Source organism: Phoenix dactylifera, chromosome 4 (genome assembly GCF_009389715.1).
Source record: "Phoenix dactylifera cultivar Barhee BC4 chromosome 4, palm_55x_up_171113_PBpolish2nd_filt_p, whole genome shotgun sequence".
NCBI lineage: Eukaryota > Viridiplantae > Streptophyta > Magnoliopsida > Arecales > Arecaceae > Phoenix > Phoenix dactylifera.
Window position 1 is genome coordinate 5,868,858 of NC_052395.1, and position 23,351 is coordinate 5,892,208.

Consider the following 23,351-nt stretch of genomic DNA (forward strand, 5'->3'; position numbering starts at 1 on the left):
TCTCCCCAATCAAAATCTTGTTCCCATTCTAGCCAACAAGTTCTTCATAATTTAATAACTTTGCTGGGTTGCAGAGCATATTATCATGTGAGGCTGCTCTTGTGAGCTGATCCTTTGGATCACCGACATTCCGAGCAAGTCGTTCCTGCATGAGGCCCCTCTAAGGAGCAGCTCCTTTAGTCCTTTTAATCTCTTCTGTGCGATTGTGTTTGATGCAGAGAGATGAGAAATTCTCTTGGTTGTTCTAATTATCGCATTGTACGGCAGCTTCTATGATGTTGCCTCCAGTGATTATTTTCCAAGTTTTTGTATCCATGTCAGTTCAGGACAGTTTGGCATCCAGAAGCGACAATTTTTTTTTTTTTTTTTGTGGATTGTTGATGAGGGAAAAATATTTTGAGTTCCAGTCCAGATTTTGTCTGCTCAATATTTGGTGTGATAGGTAAGTCTAACCATGGGGCCAAACCTGTCACGGAGGGCCCCAGTCTCTTTCGATGAATCCTCTTTTTTTTTTTTTTCTTCCTTTCCTTTTCATTTACACCTGAAAAAATTAAGTGGGGTGCGTGATTTCTTGAATTTACCTGCGAAACAAGTATTTTGGAAGAAAATTGGCATGTAAAAGGTTAAAAAACTTGGTCCAATTAAAATACTGAGCATAACAGATTGAGATAGAAGTCTCGGAATCCTTTAAGTATTTTATTAGACATCTAAGGGATTTAACAAGATCTCACACAGTCAAGGCCTTTTCGAAAGCATCAACTGGAATCCTACTTTGCTACTAAGGATGTATTTAGTTCGCGATCAGAATCAGAATCAAAAGAAATTAAAACAAAAATTAAAATAATCATATTTTCTGATGCATTTAGTTCGTGACTGGATTCAGAATCGGAATGAAATTTGAATACTGGGTGAAAGTTTGAATTAGACTTTAGGGGATTGGGGTATTTCTATTTCCATGGAATCAAAATGGGAATGTTATTCCTTCCCACCAAACAACTGGAATGAGAGTCATTCATTCACATTTTCATTTCAAAGCCCAATGTCCTCCAACCAAATATACCCTAAATCTTGCGACATCTCGTTTTGAATTATTTGAAGGCTGTCTTTTGTATGCAAGTTTTTACCAATAAGTTTTAAAGAAAGGTTTTTCTTCTTAATAATTAGGCATGATGCCTTGAGACAATTTTCACATGAAATCCAACCATTATACTTTCAACCAAGATTCTTTGTAGTGTGGCCCGTGTACCACAGAGTATTGTATATTCCTAGATAGCCATCATCAAGAAATGGATAGCCATCAAACAATGCCCACCATGCATGACACGACATGCGTTCGTGGACTGTTTTGTTTGATAGCCATGTATCTTCTGATGGTTGTCATCTATGATTGCACAACATTTTGTGGTGCCATATGCATACCATAAAGGATCTGTATTCTTGCACTTAGGACTCAATTGATTCATGGGAAGAATTTTTTTCATTAGAATTTTTTTTCTTCTGAGAAGCTGATTTCTGAGAATATGATGCCTTATAAAATAGTTTTGACATGTTTGGATGACTATAGAAAAGTGGTACATTTCAGAGTAACTTATGTTTGGTTGAGCATCTAATTTTCTAGAAAAGTTGTGCAAAATATCTATTATATCCTTAATAAAGGAAAAGATTTTATCTATAGATTTTGATAGCTTAAGGATAGTTTTGGAAAAAAAAATTCAATTTCCAACTAGCGAGAAAGTAGCTTTTCTATGTCCCTCATAGATTTTTTTCTATAAAGTATTAAAATCTTATTTCCATGGAAATACTACTTTCTTATCTATTTTTTTTTTTAAAACTCCAATCAAATAAGAAGTCTTTTTCATTTTTTCATTGACTACAATTTTTTTCCTTTCTTTTTCTGCGAACCACATGAGTCCTTAGACTCTCCTGGTAACCGTTTCTTTTTCTTCATTTTTGTTGAAAGTTTATCATAGTGGCTCTACAAACACTAATACTTTCCACAAATACGCTCCCTTTAGATCTATGACAACCAACATATGCCTTTCTTCGTTGTTTTTACTCTTACAATATGTGATCTCCTAACTAATCTTAAGATATCTTAATCCTCTAAATGGATATCTTTCCAAGTATTGATAGTGCATGAGGTCCGTGTTTTAGAGCTTAATGTTGGAGAAATATTGCCTAGAAATTGATATATCATTATTTTATAAAAGAATAATTCACTAAAATGAATTTAAAAAATTGAAAAAAGCTTGCCTGGATCGAAGCATGTGATATACACTGCCTTAAGAATGTGATTCGCCCCCTATGTGCGAGTTTGCGGCGATCTCGTCCCCAAGATACAACAACCCGGCTCAGCTCGATCCTCCTTTAGCGAGCACAATTGCTGGAGAAGCTTGACCCGATCGATTCCTTCAGTTGCCTAAAAAATAAAAGAAGATAGAAAGTAGAAAGTAGAAAAATAAAAGAACTTTGTGTGTGAAAGAAACTCTTGGAAGACAGAGTATCAATAAAAAAGAGAGAAAGAGAGATTGAATTTTATAAGAATTAATCCTAAAGAAGTCTATTTATAGACTCTATTCGGAAAACCGATGTAGCGTTTCCGAAAATGCGATATTTCAGAAACATTGCATCCCTACGGAAACCAAAACCAACGTTCTTTTTTCATATGTTATTTTTAGAAGAGTCGCACCTCTTCTGAAAGAAGTGTCTAAAGAAAAGTATAAGAGCTTTATCGTATATTTTAAAACATCTAAAATTTAAGGGATAAAGCTGGTATATTTATTTTTTAAAATTATTTTTTTAAAAAAAATTAAAACTCCAACACTTAATGCATATATCATACATACAACTTAAATTTATAGATAATGGCAAACAAATTTCTACTAAAAAAGGCATGATCTAAATGTACTCGTGACAATGTTCACTAGCATTAGCTAGACATTTGGCTTCTCCATTAGCCCCTATCTAAACATGTGTAACTATTATCATGTCAAACAAGCTTGTTACACTGTAAACATCGGACATGATGGATTTTATGATCAAAAGCACTTGCTTTGGAGATCCGTTAGTTAATCTGTGCCTGAAAAACATGCTTATTTCTTTTTTTTAATGGCTAAACAATCAATTGCTTGCACTTTCTAGCCATATGATAAAAGCCATTATGGATGACATCACAGATATGGTCATGTTGGATTGCTGAAAGGCACTTGGACAGGAATCCAATTTTTCTGATGCTTCTAACGGTTTGTTTGGATGATTGAGCTGAAAACTCTATTAGATTCGTAGATAAAGCCAGAATAACCAGCAAAATCAAGAATTACATACTAAGCGAGAGATGTAGGTACACCTCAAAATCATGCCATTATCCTAACCTAGAATCTTTACAGGCAAGAAATGCTGATGATTAGTGATGGGGGAAATATTGAACACCCTGACCTCGGACCTGACCGACCTCTCTGTCTGCGAATGTAAACCAAGATGAACAACTTCGGCTCCGACTGAGGAGTCGCCCCAACAACTGACAACTATGTCAGTCCGTGATCATGGCAACCCCATATCCCGCACCAGACCTGCACTGCACTCTTCTCACACGAACTGACCCTCACGCCACAGCCATACCATCAGCCGTTGCCCGACGTTATTGCACGTCATGTCGGTACAGGTAACGACAAGGTTGGCTCTCCTATATAAGAGGAACAATCCAGAGACCTGAGGTACGCAATACGCTACCATTCTTACAGAGTCGTCACTCTGCTGAAATCTCTTTCTTTCATACTGTTGCCTCGTTGTTCTGACTTAGACATCAAAGGGTCCGCCACCGAAAATCTTCTAGCAAGTGGACTTCTTACAAACCGTCCGTCAGCGTCTAACGTCTAAATCAATCTGCTCAATTCGTCTCTAGCGGACGTCAGAGTCCGAATACGGTGGCAACAATTAGGTTGGATGCTTATTGATGTATCTCGACCACTATCTTGTGCAACATCTTTTCGCCACCAACCAATAAATGGTGCATCACTTGTTTGGCTGTTTCACACGAGACCTTTCCATAGACCATGGTTCCTGTCATTCCCTCTCAAGGGAGCTTTGAGTGATTCACCAAATCCCTCGTCCAACCCAACTGTTCCAAGGAAAAGAAAACCGCCTGTCTTGCATTGATATCATATCCATAATCCTCCTTAAGTACCACCTGAGATTGGATAAAGATATGCGGCCCCCACTATGTTCCCCGGAAGATAACATTTGACCTAGAATTTGAGGGAAATAACCCATAGGAAGCTTGGTCCTGAAAACTGCTGCAATTATCTATGAATTGGCTTCAACCTTTGTTTGCAAACGCTGAGAGATAATGATGAGGAGAGCAGAGCATTTTAATCATTTTACATATGTCTTATTTTTTCTTCTTCTTTTTTTGAGATACACCAATATGTAGTTGATTTCAACTACTTACACATCTTACATGATGAAAACTTAATTCTTCATTCCTCCCTATCAACTTCTTGCAGATGCACAAGAGCTAACATTCCTTGCATTTGGAAACCAGCACAAAGTTCTTTCTGTCGTTTTTGTTATGCACAAGTTTGAACCCCAACTCCATCATCTTTTTCTTCCATTTTGTCTATAGTCCTCGTTGGAAGGGCTTTACAAGGCTTAGGTCGCTAGGTTGTATCCCAATGCTGGCACTTTTCATCGAGGTGGGCCTTGCTTAAATCTCGCAGAAGTCATCTCGTATCGTGGTGTGCATTTAGAGGACATCAGTTGATTACTGCAGGAGTATGCTATTTTTCAGATTGGCCACATATTCCGGAAGACAAACAGAGCTGCTGACTGGGTCGCCTCATTTGCTGCTCATCATTCTAAAAAGATTCTTTGGATATGCAATGTACCTATCCCTCTACTGTTGTGGAGTATTTTATCACCTGACTCTGTAGGCAATGCTCACGCGAGATTAGTGTAAGCGGCCGGTTTACACCCATGCCCCCCCCCCCCCCCCCCCCCCCCCACAAAAAAAAGAAAGAAAAGAAAAGAAAAAGTGTGCAATTTGGTTTGAGTAGCATGGTAGTGCAGATCATGCGTGGCTCAACTGTTGGAAGTCTCCTTTCTTTTTGGTAGTTTGTAATATTGAGAGGAGTTTTAGTCCTACATTGCTTGTGTTGAGTTTTTTAGATAGCTTTATAAGCATTCATATCCTACACATGTTCACCTAACATTTTGGTGGAAATTAGAGGAGAAAAAGCCAATATTATATTAATCAAAGATTGGCACTTGGCACTTGGACACGTGGAACGTGCACGTGTAAAATTTAGATTGGTTATGAATTTATTTATTTATTTATTATTATTATTTTAAACACTAATATAGTTTTGTACAACATAACTGCCAAAGGCAGTTTTTATTCGTTATATTTTGAATAGACATTGTTCCAATAGTTGTGTTAGTTCAGAGTTTAGTTCAGGATTATAAATATCCAATGTTCTTCACAGATTAAAGGTAACTTCTTCTAAACTATTCATTCAGTTGTTTTGGGGAATCCTAATTTTGCTGGCTAGGATTCTATTTCGGTTTTGTTGTATCCTGGAGCGAATTTGCTGCATCACCAACAGCAACATAGTGGTGGCAAAATTCACTTAAGGACAGTGTTAATTCACGCTTCAAGTCCGATTTCAAAATTTAGAGATTCTGCTTCAACAATCTTAAGCAAATTCTATTATATTCTACAATGGAGCCCAAGGTGATTAATCAAGATGTTTACAAGGTGGAAAGGTTTGATGGGATGAACTTTATGCGCTGGAAGGACAAGATGTTCTTTCTCCTCTTTGAATTGGCTATAGTGTATGTTCTAAATCAATCATCGCTGCCCGAACCACAACCTGATAATTTTGATGAAGGCTGCCCAGAAGAAACGTGAAGATGATGAAGTGCGCTGTTGAGGGTACATTCTGAACCATTTGTCAGACCGACTTTATGATCTATTTAGATCTATCCAGTCTCCAAAGAAAATTTGGGCCACTCTTGAGGACAAGTATACTTCAGAAAAATAAGGTACTGACAAATTTATTTCTTTAAAGTATTTTGAGTTTCAAATGACGGATGATAAATCTGTTATGAATTAAGTTGATGATCTACAAGTTTTGGTATCCAAACTCAAGGATCTGAAAGTGGAAGTTTCTGAACCTCTTCAAGTTGCAGCAATTATTGCAAAATTACCTCAGACTTGGAATAATTATTGAAAGAAACTATTGCACACTTTAGAGGATTTTATAATTGACCAACTCATTAAACACATTCGGATTGAAAAAAAAAAACAAAGATCCGTGAAAATAGGGGTGTTAGCGAGTTTGGAATTAAGGTGAATAATGTTGAGTTTGGCACCAAGAAAGTCCAAAAAAAATTCTAGAAATAAGAGAAAAAATCCAGAATCAAGTAAGCCAGATGCAAGTAAGAAAAATAAGACAATCTTCTTTTGTGGAAAGAAAGGGCACTTTAAAAGAGATTGCAAGTTTAGGAAAAGGCTGAAAATTGAGAATGATTCTAAGGGTAAATAAGCCAATATGACTGAACCAGAAACTTCTGAAATTGTTGGTATGATTTCTGATCTGAAAATTAGTATGATAACTGAGTTGAATATGGCAACAATAATGAAGTCTTCTGATTGGTGGTATAATTTTGGTGCAACGGTTCATGTGTGCAATGACAAGTCTAAGTTCAAAGACTATGAAGATTTGTCATAAGGAGAGAAGCTTCTGATGGGTAATCATGACACTGCAAAGGTCGTTGGAAAAGGAACTATTGAACTGCAACTTACTTCTAAAAAAAATTAATTCTTACTAATGTTCATCATTTTTCGGACATTAGAAACAATCTGGTTTCTGAAAGTCTTCTCTGCAAGAAGGGTCTCAAAGTTGTAATAGAGGCTGGAAAATTAATTATTTCTAAGAGTGGTGTATTTATTGGACAAGGATATGCTTGTGATGGAATGTTCAAGCTTAGTATTAATAAAGTGAATGTTTCTGCTTATATTGTTGATTCATCATTTTCTTTATGCATTATCGTTTAGCACATCTGAATTTTAGATCATTAAAGTTTATGTTCAATCATGGTTAAATTTCTTATTCTGATCATAGTGATAAAAGGTGTGAAACTTGCATTCAAGCAAAGATGGCTAAGAAACCTTTTTCTAAGAATGAAAGAACTACTAATATTCTTGAACTAATTCATTCTGATATTTGTGAATTGAATGGACTTATAACTAGAGGAGGAAATAGGTACTTTATCACATTCATAGACAATTCTTCTAGGTATACTGTTGTATATTTAATGAAATCAAAAGATCAAGTTTTCGACATGTTTAAGAGTTATAAGGCTATGGTGGAAAATCAACAAGAGAAGAAGATTAAAACTCTATGTAGTGATAAAAGTGGGGAATATTTCTCTAATGATTTTTCTGATTTTTGTGAAGAACATGGTATAATTCATCAAACTAGTGCACCATATACCCCACAACACAACGGATTGGCCGAAAGGAAAAACCGAATGCTTGTAGAGATGGTAAATACCATGCTCCTACATGCCAAGTTGCAAACTAACTTATGGAGAGAGGCTTTGTTAACGGCTTGTCATGTGCATAATCGCATTCCCTCAAGAAAAATGAAAGAGTCTCTGTATGAAAGATGGAGAGAAAAGAAGCCTAATTTAGGTTATTTGAGTGTATGGTGTTGCATAGCTTATTACAGAATTTCAGATCCTAAAAGAATAAAGTTAGGTCCTAGAGCTCTCAAAATTATATTTGTGGGATATGCAGAAAACTCTAAGGCTTATAGGTTATTGGATATTGACTCAAACGTAATTGTTGAGTCTAGAGATGTTGAATTTATTGAAACAAGTTTTCTTAACGATTCAAATGTCAATCTAACACCCATGGTTATACAGGATAGTAATGAGCTTTTATACCACAAGATACAAGTTTAGACCCTAGTTCTTTGGTTAACAATAAAAGGAAAGCACTTGACCCTCCTAGTGAACCTAGGAGAAGTCAAAGAGCTAGAAAGAAGAAGAACTTAGGTGATGATTTTATATCTTCACAAGCTATAGTATTTTTAGTCGAAGGGAGTAGAGATATCGTGCTTAATAAAATACCAATAATCATGCATGTTGAGGAAGATCCTAAAACGTATACAGAAGCTATGGCGTCTGGAGACTCTGCTTTCTGGAAAGAAGCAATCAATGATGAAATGAATTCTTTGTTATCCAACAATACATGGGTGTTGGTGGATTTACCTCTTGGTTCTATACCCATTGGTTGTAAATGGATCTTTAGACGGAAATACAATACCGATGGATCCTTGCAGACCTTTAAGGCAAGGTTAGTAGCCAAGGGCTTTAAGCAAAGTGAAGGTGTTGATTATTTCGACACATATGCTCCGGTGGCAAGAATAACTTCTATTAGAATTTTATTTGCTTTAGCATCAATTTATAATTTGTATATCCATCAAATGGATGTTAAAACAACATTTATAAATAGTGATTTAGATGAGGAGGTTTATATGGAGTAGCCTGAAGGTTTTGTGTTACCTGAAAATAAGAAGAAGGTTTGCAAATTGGTTAAATCGTTGTATAGTTTGATACAAGCACCAAAACAGTGGCATGAAAAATTTGATTCAGTGATCTTGTCCCATGGTTTTAGCCACAATAGTGTGGATAAGTGTGTTTATTCAAAGTTTACTAAAGAATATGGTGTGATTATATGTCTTTATGTTGATGATATGTTAATCATTGGGACCAACATGAAAGGAGTAAGTGAAACTAGGAAGTATTTAACTTCTCAATTCAAAATGAAGGAACTGGGAGAAGTTGATACTATCTTGGGAATCAAAGTTAAGAAACATAGTGGGGGTTATGCTTTATGCCAGTCTCATTACATTGAGAAGTTGCTAACTAAATTTAATCATTTAGGTATAAAAGAATTTAATACACCCCTAGATGTTTCAAACAAGTTGGTTGAGAATTCAGGTAGGTCTACTAGTCAAATTGATTATGCAAGTACCATTGGCAGCTTAATGTATGCCATGCATTACACTAGGCCGGATATTGCTTTTGCAGTTTGCAAACTCTCAAGGTTTACTCACAACCCTTGCACTGGATATTGGAAAGCTATAGGAAGAGTTCTTGGATATCTTAAAAGGACTAAATCCTATGGGTTATTCTATAATCAGTTTCCTAGGGTGTTAAAGGGTTATACTGATGCTAGTTGGATTACTAGCATTAGTGACAACAACTCTACGTCTGGTTGGATCTTCACTTTAGGTGAAGGAGTTGTCTCATGGAATCTAACTTATTCCACAATGGAATCTAAGTTTATAGCTTTAGCGGCAGTAGGCAAAGAAGTAGAATGGCTAAGAAATTTGTTGTTAGATATAAAGTTGTGGCCACAACTGATGCTAGCGATTTCTTTGCATTGTGATAGTGAAGCAATAATGTCTAGAGCTTTTAGCAAGATTTATAACGGCAAGTCTAGACACATTAGTTTAAGACACGAGTACGTAAGGCAACTTATATCTGAGGGGATCATAATAGTTGTCTATATAAGATCCAGTAATAATTTGGCTGACCCATTAGCCAAAGGACTCTCGAGAGATATGATTAGGAAAACTGCCATAGGTATGGGTCTAAAGTCATTTTAAACTTTGTCACTAGTAATAGGAACCAGTAATAACAAATTTCTGATAAGTGATGGTTTCAAGTATTAGAGGCTAATACTTATTAAAGGAGGGTAGGTATAGATATTGCCTTTAATGAAGTTTGTTTGTTCGGTTTGAACATGGGAGCCATGTACTAAGGCTCAAAGGAACATCACCTATATGAACATAGAAGTGGTGCCGCTTCTAACAGAAAATTGGATATTAATTTTTTGTACATGTTCATGAATCCAGGATGTAGCATAAGGCCATATACGGTGCTAAAACTTACGGTATACTTCCAGCTTTGGTAATAAGGAATCACGGTTTAAACTTAAGTTACTGTTGATTTCGTCGAAGTTTTAAAGTGCTTACACTAAGAGAAAGTTTAATTCGAAAGAAACTTTCTCAATCCATACACTCGAATAATTAGCATTACAAACTAAGTGGGGGATTGTTGGAAGTCTCCTTCCTTTTTGGTAGTTTGTAATATTGAGAGGGGTTTTAGTCCCACATTGTTTGTGTAGAGTTTTTTAGATAGCTTTATAAGCATTCATATCCTACACATGTTCAAGTTACGTTTTGGTGCGAATTAGAGGAGGAAAAGCCAATATTATATTAATCAAAGATTAGCACTTGGGCACGTGGAACATGCACGTGTAAAATTCAGATTGGCTATGAATTTATTTATTATTTTTTTTACACTAATATAGTTTTGTACAACATAACTGCCAAAGGCAGTTTTTATCCATTATGTTTTGAGCAGACACTGTTCCAATAGTTGTATTGGTTCAGAGTTTAGTTCAAGATTATAAATAGCCAATGTTCTTCATAGATTAAAGGTAACTTCTTCTAAATTTTTCATTCAGTTGTTCTGGAAAATCCTAGTTTTGCTGGCTAGAATTCTATTTCGGTTTTGTTGTATCCTGGAGCGAATTTGCTGGATCACCAACAGCAACATAGTGGGGGCAAAATTCGCTTAAGGACAGTGTTAATTCACGCTTCAACATCGGTTTCTAAATCTAGAGATTCTGCTTCAACAACAATTAGGTCAAAAATATCAAAAAGATTTGTCGCTGTTTGGCAGTAGTTAAGTATCTCTCACTAGTCGACATTAAAAGTTTAAGTGTGTTTCTACTTGACGTAATTCACGGGCTTGTCAATGTTTGACATAGTCAAGTTGGTGCAAGTGCAAGAAGTTTAGGATTTAAATATAATTTAAATTTTAGAGTGAATTATATTGATTTTTTTTTGAGATTTCAGGTAATTACAAATTTCATCCAATATTCCGGAAACATACATTCCACCATCTAAGTTTTACCATCTGTGTAATAAATAATTCTCTATCATTATCTTTTTATTAAACAAGCTCACAGGGTCGTCTCTCTCTAACCTATTTAAGTCTTAAAATATTTTAACCATTTTTTATAAGATTAAAAAGACTAAATTATCCCAAATTAGCTAAACTCAATCTTAGTTTTCAAGATTAATCCGATCTTTTTAATCTTGTCCCAAATCACCTCAGATATTTTAAGAGTCAAATAAGTTATGGAGTGATAGGGTTGGCAAGGTCCGTTAGCTTATTTAATAGGAAGATTATCATGAGAGGTTATATCCCATATATATTGCATAAAAAATAGATAGTAGAATGTATATTTTCCAAATACTTGAGTGGAAATCTATAATTACTTTAAATCACGAGTGATCAATCTAATTTACTCTAAATTTTAATGTAAGCAAAGATCTTTGCAACAGATTCATTTGTTGCATGAAGCGGCGTACGTTCACGTAAAGCAAATGACATGAAAACAGATCTGCCATCCATTCTAAATCCGGACAACGGCATCAAGTTGAGTGCATTGTGGCCTATATATCATCATTAGCCCTTTGGCCTTTGGACTTTTGGAGTTTCCTCTCTTTACCTCCCCTCTTGCCTAAACCCGCCGCATGTATTCGCCTCACTCTCTCTTCTCTCGGCACCCCAATACCCCCAAACCCAACCCATCCTCCCTTATTCTCCCCCTCTTCAACCAAATCCAAACCCAAACCCCCTCCCCAGAATGCCATTACAACCGAGCCACAGCCTTGGCAACCCAACTCGAGTCCTGCGCCGGCCCATCCGAGCTCGCCCCAATCCACGCCTACGTCCTCCGCCGCCACCTCCTCCTCGCCCCCTTCCATTGGAACGCCCTCATGCGCTCCTACCTCCGCCACGCCCGCCCCCTCCGCGCCCTCCTCCTCTTCGCCCAAATGTCCTCCTCCGGCGCCACCCCCGACTCTTACTCCCTCCCCATCGCCCTCAAAGCCGCCTCCCAGACGTTTTCTCTTTCCTCCGGCCGCCAGCTCCACACCGCCACCGTCAAGCTCGGCCTCGAGTTCAATGAGTTCTGCGAGAGCGGCCTCATCAGCATCTACGCCAAAACCGGCGAGTTCGAGTCTGCCCTCAAGATGTTCGACCAAAATCCCCAACGAAAGCTCGGCTCCTGGAACGCCATCATAGGCGGCCTCGCCCAAGGCGGCCGCTTGGCCGAGGCTATTGACATGTTCATCAAGCTAAGGCGAGCCAGTTTGGTCCCGGACGACGTGACCATGGTCAGCGTCGCCTCGGCTTGCGGCGGGTTGGGCGACCTCAACCTAGCCCAACAGGTCCACAAATGTGTCCTCCAAGCCCAAAATTTAGGCAGACTCGACGTTATGGTGTGCAATTCCTTGGTGGACATGTATTCCAAGTGTGGACGGACGGATTTGGCTTATCAGGTTTTCCGCAGGGTGACGCCGAAGAACGTAGCAACGTGGACGGCTATGATCATGGGTCTGGCGACGCACGGGAAGGTGGGTCCCGCGCTGGAGTTTTTCAAGGCGATGAGGGAGGAGGGGGTGAAGCCGAATCACGTGACGATGGTTGGCGTGCTGTGCGCGTGCGCGCATGGAGGGAGAATAGAGGAGGGAATGAGGTATTTGAATGGTATGGCAAGGGAGTGGGGGGTGGAGCCAACAGTGGCGCATTATGGTTGTGTGGCGGATATGCTGGGGAAGGTAGGGAGGCTGGCGGAGGCGCGGACGGTGGTGGAGAATATGCCGGTGGCAGCGAACGCGGTGGTGTGGGGGACGCTGCTGGGGGCAAGCGAGAAGCACGGTGATGCCGAGGTGGGGGAGTGGGCGGCGGGGAAGCTGCTGGAGCTCGAGCCGTGGAATGATGGGGTGTACGTAGTGCTGTCGAATATTTATGCGGGGAAGGGGATGTGGGGGGAGGTGGAGAGGTTGAGGAGGTTGATGAGGAAGAGGAGGGTGGCAAAGACGCCAGGGTATAGCTTGGCAGCCATGTCAGCTTGAATTGGAGCGGCATTTGCTGGTTTGAGTCAAAGAGGACTGCGCGGGGCGGGGCGGGGGGGGGGGGGGGATTTGGAGAAGCTATTTAGAGCTTTTGAAAGTAAAGTTTTTATAAAATGTTGTTTGCTATTTGGTAATTATATTTCTAAAGTGCTATGAAACTTTTACATCTGTTTGGTAAACAAACTGAAAATGTATTTTTTTTACGACAAAATGACTATAAAAGACATTACATAGTATTATACAATAGAGTATAATAAAATTATGTATTAATATTGCTCTTGTGGCTTGAAAATGATTCCCTATATTAATATAATATAATATTATTATAATATAGTAATATAATATTATATACTATAACATAATAATTTAATATAATAATACACTGATATATCATATATCATATATCATAAATATATGATATAATGTACTATAAGATTATATTTATAGTATAATACCATAATAAAAATATAAAATATTATAATAATAATAATTATATATTAATATTATTATTTTCTATAACTATTATATTTTATTATGAGTATTTTGGTCCAAAAAAAATTATAACTCAAAATAGCTTTCCGATGGATTCTAAAAGTTCTTTTCTAGAGAAGCTCCAAAATAGCTTCTCCCAAAAGGCTCTTTTACCTTCTTGACAAAACTAAAAATAGCTTTTCAAAAATTTTACTAAATATTTCTATTTTATTTAAAAGTACTTTTGGAGATTCAAAAAGTATGTTTTAGCCCTCCAAAAGCTTTTCCAAAACGGACCTCATTCATCTTATTTTGTTATGGGCCGAGATAGGTCTCGGGCTGAAGGCCCAGGATGTCGTAGCGAACTTTCTTATTAGGCTAGCGAAATTATACAGCATCGCCGTTTATTGTCACCAATCCAGAAGGATATACTTATCCGGGATAGTCTAAAGAACCAAACTCAGGAACGGCAAAACCTCTCTTCGACCGCCCTCTCTCTCGCCCTCCCAAATCCGAACCAATCGCTGGCGGACAAAGCAGGAGGCAAGGAGGGTAAATGTTTCCTTTCCGGCGAAATCCATCCCAACCTTCGAAAAACGTATCCCCTTTCTCCGCCCGCAAAATAACTCGACTCTCTTTACCCTCCCTCCCCCCGCTCTTCTTGCATTCCTTCGAAAACCTTCTGATTTCTTCTCTCATCTCTCGAATCCACAGAGGGAGGAGCCATGGCTGGCCGCCAGCCTGAGGCCGGAGAACTTCCTTCCAGGGCTCGTAATCGGGTTTCTTCTGGGCCTGTTTATCGATCTCACTGCTTCCAATAGAAGCAGCTCCAAGGGGAAATCCTCCTTTCCGTCGGGCAAGCACCAGTCGGTCGTTTCCTGCGGCAACGGTGAAGAACTCAAGATGGTATGCTTATTCTCTCCTCCACCTTCCCGAATTTGGAAGGGAACGTGAAAAGGATTTGGGTTTTACTTCACTGCTTTTTGTCTCGCCCTCCCTTATTTTTCTTTTCTTTCTGAAGTGAAGAAGGAATTATAATCGAATCCCAATTTTTTTTTTTTTTTTTTTTTGTTTAAGTGTTTTATGCAGTTATCTTGATTGTAGAAATTTTGCAATTTATTGATCACGATCATGTTGTGGCATCCAATTATCCCAATTGAGTCTATATCATGCCGAGGCATCCACTCTTTCTCAACATTCATGACTCCACATTCTTTGCCAAATATATCTTTTTCTCCCTCGCATCAGCCACAACTTAAGAATTGAAAGCAACAGGAAGACTAGAAGCCAGGCAAAGGTTGTGGTGATTCTCAGCTGCGCATCCCACGAATCAATCTGCCGCCTGATTGCCTCCCAAAATGCATGAGTAGCTTGAAAAGCCTGCAATTGTATCATGCATGAATGAATATCTCCGAGAAGTGGCAGGGCATGGTCATCTATAGCACCTTTTGCATTAATCCAATCAATGACAGTTCCTGGATCACCCTTTAACCTAGCCAATTATAACATCCAGCTGTCCACTGCTAAATATAAAGTTAATCTTACTCTTAGGCATTACTATCTTGTATTGTCTGTCTGCAATTCTACTTTCTGACTTCAATACAGCTGTAATCAAATTTATGTGATGTCATGTGCTTTCTCTCAGCTGTCTCATTTTTGCTAAATATTATTTCTTGCTTGATATTGCTTTTTTTTTCATACTTTATCCTATTAAAAGATGTGAAAGAGATGAAATTTATAAGAAGCAAGATAAGTACCTAGGTTATAAAAGTTTTTATTTGAAGTAGTTCTTCTTTCAGGAGCTTTACTAACATACCATCTTAGGATAAGAGAAGCTTTCTTTCATTTCGATATACAATTTGGTATGTTTAGATATTGACAATTAAGTCTCGTAATCTACTACATGAGTCATTTTGTGGCAAAAATTAGCTAACAATGGATGTACTGCCAATTGCAGGTTCTAATTGTTCGACAAGATTTGAGGATGGGAGCTGGAAAAATTGCTTCTCAATGTGCTCGTACGATACATTAATTGATAAATTTGGCATCATCAATAAAAATATATATTATTAGTTCATTTTAAATAATTATTTTGTCCATATTGTTGGTTTTCTTACTTGCTGGTGTGGTCTCCATTATTTCCATATGATAGTGAGCCATCATCCTTTGAAGGATCATTAGTCAAGAATGATTGCACACTTTCAGTAGCCCCTCCCTATCAAAGGACCAGCTATTAGTGCCAAATTTTAATCATCTTAATCTTCCAAACTCGGCCACATTTGTAGTCTCGTCACTGTATAAATTTTAAAATTTTGGTTGGTTGTCCCCTTTTTGTCACTAACTACATGCCACTCATTTGAAATGACAGATGCAGCCACTGGCATGTATGCAGAGATGTCGCAAAGGTACTATTATGCTTTCATATCCTATTCCATTTTCAGCCATTTTTGGTTCAATGACATTTCTATACTCTCTGATCGTCTGTTATCGACTGACATGTACAGCTCATCAGACTTAATGTAGTTCTCTTTGCTGCATGTGGCATTGCTCAAATTGGCTTAGTCTTGTGTGTATATTTGTCTGTGGCTGAAAGGAGGGATGAATTTGATGGTTTAATACATAAGAATTTTAGGCCTCTTCTAGATTTGATGGTTTAATTTGTCTATGTCTGCAGCAATCAGGCTGTTTCTATTGTTGAGTTTTAAAAGGCCTTGAATACTGTTTTCATTATTTCTGAGTAGTTCATGCATTATATACAAAATTATGTTAAGCAAGGGCAATTAGAGGCCATTTGTTATCTGTAAATCAGATTTGTGGGCATACAATCTGAAAACATGGAAACACTTGGGATTTAAATTAAGTGTTATGCCAAGTATTTACAGGTGAATACTTGTTTAGCTTCTGCAGAAGTTCTTCATGATCTGGTGCTCCTTTTAACATTACATTCCAAGATCTGTAATTTCGGTACCGGGTACCGTATCGGTACCTTATTGGTTTGGTTCAATGCAGTATGGTACGGGATATTTCTATACAGAAATAACTCTCTAGCTATTTTTCTCAATTTTTATTTTGGTATGCTTCGATATAAGTTGGTACGCCTCGGTACGGGCCGATATGCATCTCGGTAGACCTCGGTACATCTCAGTACAGGTCGGTGCACATCGGTATGGGGTAATACGCTTCAGTACGGACTTGTACCATTTTGAAGTTAAGTTTCATACCTATTTCCTTCTAGTACGGTACAGTGTGCCTCATACCAAGCGGTGTGGGGCAGTACGGTGGACCATGATATATGCTTTATTACAATCTTTGTGCTTCTTTGTTGTACTAACTATCCAACACTGCTAAGCACTTGTACTTGCAAATGATATGAACGGTGACTACAAATCTGGCAGTATGTATGTCTCTTTCATTTGATCAGTAGTTGCATTGGTTATGGTTTGTCAAAGTTTGTTTCTTTAGTGATCATTTATTGGTGTATCTCAGCCAGTGTTTCTATTGTTTGAGCAACAAATCTTGTTGCAAGAATTCTGCAGGCCCTCTAATCTCTCTTCTTTCAGCCACCGATCTCTTTTGAGGCAATGGGAGCAATGTGGCCAGCCTAAAATAGTTTTGTCGTGCAAAAATCAACAAGAAATGTAAGCAAGCAGTCCTTTTTCTTTCCCAATTAAATGCACAATGTTGACCTTGATTTTTGATGACTTTTAAAAATATCTTTTCACATGTCAGTTTTTCTTTTTAATTTTTATAATGTGTCTTATTAGGAATAAGATGAAGGAAACAGCAGATCGGTGTGGCCTTCCAACTTTTGTTGTTTCTGATGCAGGGCGCACACAGGTTTATTTTTGTTTTTATCATGTAAATGTAAATATTACACAATGTGGTTTCACTAAATATTCACAAAGGAGTTGTCGATTATGTTACTGAAAATCATGCTACTGAGCATGCTTCGTAATGATCATCTCGAGAACATGAAACAATCATAATTAACATGCAAAAGCGACAAAAACAAGTAAAATAGATTATCTGCACAGTCGTGTACGGTATAGAATTAAATACCTCATAATAATTTTTTCTGTTAATGGATGCAGAATATTCTAATTCTGTCATGAAACCCTTGAAGTTCTGATGGTAAGGACTTATGAATAAATTACTTTGTTCAATATTATTCATATAATTACTCCCAATTAATTGTACATGAAATGGATGGAATGCTCTTGGGAAGACCAAATTGGTTCAAGATCCATCAAGAGGGAGATGGACATTATTTGGACCCAAATTTTTTATCTTGAATCTCCTTCCTGTCAAAAGTTATCCTTTGAATATGATGGATGCTCAATGCAAGCCACTATATGCACAATAACGCTGCCTCGCTGTCATTTGTTTTCCTGGTGGTTTATTTGACAAATGTATGCACATTGCTATTGCAACAAACAACATCCATCTCAGCTATATTGGATGCAATACATGAATGGCTTGGTGAATTTTACTTTTACTGTTTTTTCTCTTTTTTCCCCATACGGATGTTTGATGAGGTAGGATCCAATTATCAATACACTTATTATCATGATTTGTTAATTGTGTCCAAGCAAGATTATGCTCTGTGCTGTAGTCATGATTAAAATCTCATGCAGGTTCAAGCTGGGTCGAGGACAGTTCTTGCCATTGGGCCAGGTTAAGTCCTCCCTACAGCTTGTATATGAAGTTATTCTCATTTATATTTAGAATCTATGTTATTTTTTCTTACAATTGCTTTCAAACAATCTGCATTTGTTTTTTTAATTTAATATGCTTTCCTCTCAAACAAAAATAAAATATTGGCTTTAAAAAATTTAGAAGAAAAAAAGGAGGTAGAAGGAATAGATAAGATAATTTGAAGGATCTTGATGAATAGGTAGAACTTGACAATCTTCAAGGGGAAAATTGTTAGTGTAATATTCATAAAAATTGTATGGGGTTCATGAAATTAACCAAATATTAGAATTTAAAACTAAAACTAATGTCGAGAGGTGTTGAACTTGAGCTAAAACTTCGAGGAAGGAAGGGAGTGTCCGCACAACCAATTGTGATAAGACAAAAACCTCACTACAACACATACGGCAAAGGGTGTCAGAACCTTAGTGGCAACGGTGACCTGCAAGCCAGTAGGCTCTCAATGGGGGTGGATGGTAGGTAGAAGAGGAGCAGGGCAGATCATTCTCTTACAAGGCTGAAAACACTATCTTGGCTGGCCTCTCTAAAGATACACCTCTCACGATGCTCACTCACAAATTCTAAAAATCTGCCAAAAGGTAGGTGAGAGAATAGAGAGAACACAATGACAAGTCCTACAAGGGAATTCGCACTAATCAATAACTCAAGTATGAGTACAAGAGGAGCCCCAATGGGATATTTATAAGTGGTACAAAGGAACTCTTTTCTTCACCTTTCCAATGTATGGTTCCTAATTTTATGATGACTCGAATAACTCTAACTATTAACTTTCCTAATAATATCAAAAGTCGTCGAAAGAGAAGTTCACAAAAATTAAAACTTCTTAAAATTGATCAACATCAAACTTTCCTAATAGAGAATTGGCGTCCAAGTGGCATAGCACCCAATGTGGGACTCAAACCCACTCACCCTACAGGTGAATCCTAGATGCTCCAACGTCAAAAACCATATACTGTAATTAAGCAGGAATAAAATCAGGAAAAGAAGTTTGTTCAGCAATACTCATAAGATCTGAAAATTTTAATGTTTCTGAAGGTTAGGGAGATGTTTATTAGAAAACACAAGGGCATTATTATGCAGCAATGTTTTGGAGCTTTTCTAGAAATGACTTGCAAGGGATTTGGATTTACTTTGAGACACGGAGAGAGAGAGAGAGAGAGAGAGAGAGAGAGAGAGAGAGAGAGAGAGAGAGAGAGAGTGCTTTGCAAAAGATCTTAAATTTGCCCTATGTAAAGTCAATGAAAAAACTTCATTTATTTATTATATGGTTTGATGTGGGTGGTTAAAGCTTATCGGTAGAGCTAATACAAACTATATCACGTGGTGAAAATGTTGATAATTGGTTGTCTAATGATCTGTGTAATATGATGGGAAGGATAGACTTGTCTAATTAACAATATTTGTTGACATACTTGATTCAACTTCAATTGAAAAAATGGCTATCTAATTATAATACTTTCACATTATATTGTGTATGGTTGCCCTTAATTCTATTTACTTTTATTTGTCTTAATTTTTGTCAAGCATCTGATGGCAAAGCAATTCAGTCCAAAATAAGCACCCTTTTATATTGCCTGTACTAGACTATCCTGCTTTCTGTCTAATTATTATCTGTTAGTCTTATATTATTAATACTATGTTATTGGATGTTATCAAATAGGGAGGAAAGCAGATATTGATTCGGTTACCGGAAAACTGCGGCTACTTTAAAATGGGCAGCCACAAGGGTCAGTACATTATGCCATTATTTCCTTTTATCAACCTGTAAAAACTGTTAGTTATAAATTTGCTTGCATGTTTCTTTGTAGGATGTATACTTCATTCGGACCAGGGAAGGGAAAGAGAATGATTCTATGATGAATTTCACTTCTCAGATTGTGTTGCAAGAGAATTTTGCATGAAGTGGAATTAGGTGATAAGTTATCTAAAATGGTTGCAGGAGAAATTCTTAGACGATGTAACGCTAATTAATATACATACATATTAAGGAACTTGGTGGGGGGATTAAGAAGAAAATATCAGAAAAAAAATGGAGAGTGGGGTTTGTAAGAAACGATTTTAATGATCTTGCACTGCATAGATTATTTAGACCTCCAGATGAATGAAATATGAAGTATCCAAAAAGTGTATCATGGGCAATTTATGAGTGGCGAGTTAAGTATGTTCAACCTTGTTGCTAGAGTTTATGCAACAAACCTACTTCATGTTACAAGAAGCCTCTCATGTTATTAGCATACGGCTGTTGTATTTTATATGAGTTTCGTCTCTTAAACCATTCATTTTAGTTGTATAGATTCATCTCCAATTTTACATCTTCCAGGCCCTCCTCTTCAAGTGCCTAGCTTCTGAAAATAGTATAATTTTATATCTTATCCATCAGCTTTGACTAAGGAGTTTGTTTTCTTAGTTGGAGTTTTGGAGGATCTCTCTGTTTCTGTTAATACGATGCCAATATGTAATTCTGGCCCTATGGAAATAAAGAAGAGCTGCTTCATTCTGCCTCAGCCTTACAGATCTAGCAGTTTTTATGAGCCAATCCAACAAGACTTGGCCACCTCATTACGCATTGTTTGAGAGAGGCTGAAAATATTGTTGGACAACTATATAGTTCATGCAATGAACTCTGGACCAAAATAATGGAGGATGTTTTATTATAAAGACCTTGAAATTGAATGCTAGCAAATATAGCATTTTTAATGGGAATAATGTTGTTGTTGTAAGTTTGGTTAATCAATGCGTAGAATAAGGGAGAGATGGATATAGTGAAGAAGAGCCAATTCCATCAGTTTTGCTATGTACATACTGTAGAGCAATTGGGAAGTTGCACGTGCTTGAGCACAATGGAGGTAATGATGTTATGGTGCACAGGTGGCAAATTAAGGTGCTCATATCTTGGTTGATGAGCTCTAGAGACTAGAAAATGTGTATCAGCCTAATTATCAAATGTTGCTGTTATTATTTACAAAATTGTGGTCAGACACAATAACTCCCTAAGGATCCTTTTTTCTTTGCATTAATAGTTGCGTGCTCTTGTTTGGCAGTGTGTTAATAAATCATATATCAATTCTATTATTAGACTATTTATGGTTGGTTGATCATTTTTATTAGAGACTGATCCATTATATGGCAGATTTTCCAGTACAGGAATGAGGAAGGCTCCTCTATCTTGGTGTTTTTCCTAAGGGATTCTTCCGAGGTGCCACGAGTGCAAGCAAAAGCCATGATTGTTCAGGGATTTAGTGAAGTCTTAACTAAAGTACGACGACGGTCCTCTGCATGGCCTCCTCTTCCCTATCTTCTGTTGAAACAGCAGCTCTTGACCCGGGAAAGCCAATCAAGCAATGTTCATATCCAACTGCTAACTTCTGCAGGGTATTGGACTTCCATTTGATTTCTATTGGGGTATTATTGCAAAAGCTCCAATGTGGTTTGAGTTCTGTGTAATTTTCATGTGTTTGTTGAACAACTCTTAACCTTTGAACGCACATATTTATCCAAAAACGGCTCCTTGTATGTTTTAGTTTGTACCTTTTCCTTTTTAATCTAATCATATTTCCTTGAAGTGTTATACAATGGAAGATTTCATTCAGCAGGTTAGCTCTTGTCAGCTGCAAAAGAAGGTATTCCAATTTGTTGCTCGCGTAAACCACTCTTTTTGTGGATTGCAGTAATCAATAGTGACATGATTGCAAAACCCAAGGAAAATGTAATATCTGATGTGAAAAGTATCCACCTTTATGATAAACATAATCATTAGCAGGAGTTCCAGCTTGATTATCCTTAAACCCAATTTGAGTTTTTCTATTTTGACTTGCTCCTCACGACATATTTTGACTTGCTCCTCCGTCGTGATCGAACGAGAAGGGATAAGAGGTTTGTAGGATTGGTGTGATAGGATAATGATGGTTGTATTGCTGGAAGAATTTCAGGCTGAAAGTAAAAAATTAATATAAAATATTAAGACGAATGGTCTGGCCGGTTGGGTAAAAAATAAATAAATAAATAAAAGAGAGGAGGATAAGGAGGGCTTCTCCCTGTTCAATTATTGCTGGCAATTGTGCTCAGCATTGGTGTCAAAATGTTTTTTCTTTTCTTTTTATACTTTTAGATAATAAGAATAAGCCAAATATATTTTTATAGGAATATTGTAACAAAATTAAAAAATATATATTATAGAGAGTGACAGGAACAACTGATAATTCTGTCCACAATATGCCCCCAGAATGCTGCCATATAAGAAGCAAAGATTGTTCTTCCAAACGTTCAATTGACCCTACCAATAGTTTCAAGGGAGAAAAGGAAGAATAACCCCAACAACCTCCTTTTCCCAACCCAATTTTGCCAGATTCTTAATTCTTCTTAGGCCCTGCTGCCGACCAGTTTTGGTTCGGACCCATTTCGTAGCCAGCGTCCCCATGGTGAGAATTTCTCCTTTTTTTTTTTCCCCCAAAATAAGAGAAAAACTTTGATAAAGAAATACGCGGTGCCATTGACACTGCCACGTGCACAATCTATGGTGGCTAGGGACATCTAGGGCTCTCTCTCCATTTTTTTAGCATGCAAATTTGCTTTCTGGGGAGCCTCCATCCCTCTTATCACCTTAAGGTGAATTTTGATGAAAACTGGTCTAACGGTGGCGATGGTGCAGGAATGGCATTTATGATCAGAGACTATTGTTCCAGGTTGATTGCGACGGGGGAGGCGGTCTTTCGAGGCATCAACATTTGGGGCGAGGCTCAAGGCTGCATGGGAGGAACTTGCTTATGCAAGACATATTCTGGAGGCAAGTTACATCATCCTGATAGGAAACTCAGCCTCGTTGATTGAGCGCGAGAGGGGAGGCCGGAGGAGGCAAAGCATCATCTTCTAGTTGACACACGTTTGCTTCGGAAGTGCCACGCGGTCCAGGTTAGGCACGTCCTACGGAAGGCGAACCAGGCTGCTGATTGGATCGCCTCATTCGCTACTCATCATTCGAGAGATGTTCTCTGAGCTGAGCTGTCTTCCGTTCCTTCTGCTTTGTGTAGTCTTATTGTTAGTGATGTAGTTAGTTGTGCTAATGCGAGATCAGTGTGAGCAGCCAATGCAGCAAAAAAAAAAAAAAAAAAAAAAAAAAAAAAAAAAAAAAAAAAAAAAAAAAAAAAAAAAAAAAAAAAAAAAAAA

The 23,351-nt window shown here is 37.6% G+C and overlaps 2 protein-coding genes across 10 annotated transcripts; both read left to right on the forward strand.

Annotated features, from left to right (window-relative positions):
* Positions 1-11,526: 11,526 nt before the first annotated feature.
* LOC103717865 (pentatricopeptide repeat-containing protein At1g77170, mitochondrial) lies at positions 11,527-13,043 on the forward strand. The gene has a single exon (XM_008806406.4). The coding sequence runs from the start codon at positions 11,619-11,621 to the stop codon at positions 13,002-13,004; it is 1,386 nt and encodes a 461-aa protein (XP_008804628.3). The 5' UTR covers positions 11,527-11,618; the 3' UTR covers positions 13,005-13,043.
* Positions 13,044-13,574: 531 nt separating this feature from the next.
* Positions 13,575-21,756, forward strand: LOC103717866 (probable peptidyl-tRNA hydrolase 2). 9 transcript variants are annotated; one of them, XR_003387647.2, is made up of 10 exons: positions 13,575-14,073; positions 14,190-14,381; positions 15,433-15,493; positions 15,844-15,880; positions 17,012-17,113; positions 17,240-17,312; positions 17,567-17,606; positions 18,110-18,149; positions 19,849-19,915; positions 21,319-21,756. XR_003387647.2 is itself a non-coding variant. In XM_026808750.2 (9 exons), exons 1-8 carry the CDS (start codon positions 14,032-14,034, stop codon positions 19,896-19,898), a joined length of 597 nt encoding a protein of 198 aa, XP_026664551.2. In that variant the 5' UTR covers positions 13,731-14,031; the 3' UTR covers positions 19,899-19,915; positions 21,328-21,756. The 9 variants fall into 9 exon arrangements, 6 of the variants coding, with proteins under 6 accessions (XP_026664551.2, XP_026664552.2, XP_026664549.2 ...); XR_005511399.1 differs by lacking the exon at positions 17,567-17,606 and adding an exon at positions 19,997-20,100 and having other exon boundaries at positions 13,733-14,073; XR_005511400.1 differs by lacking the exon at positions 17,567-17,606 and adding an exon at positions 19,997-20,100 and having other exon boundaries at positions 13,743-14,073; positions 17,036-17,113.
* Positions 21,757-23,351: the final 1,595 nt, after the last annotated feature.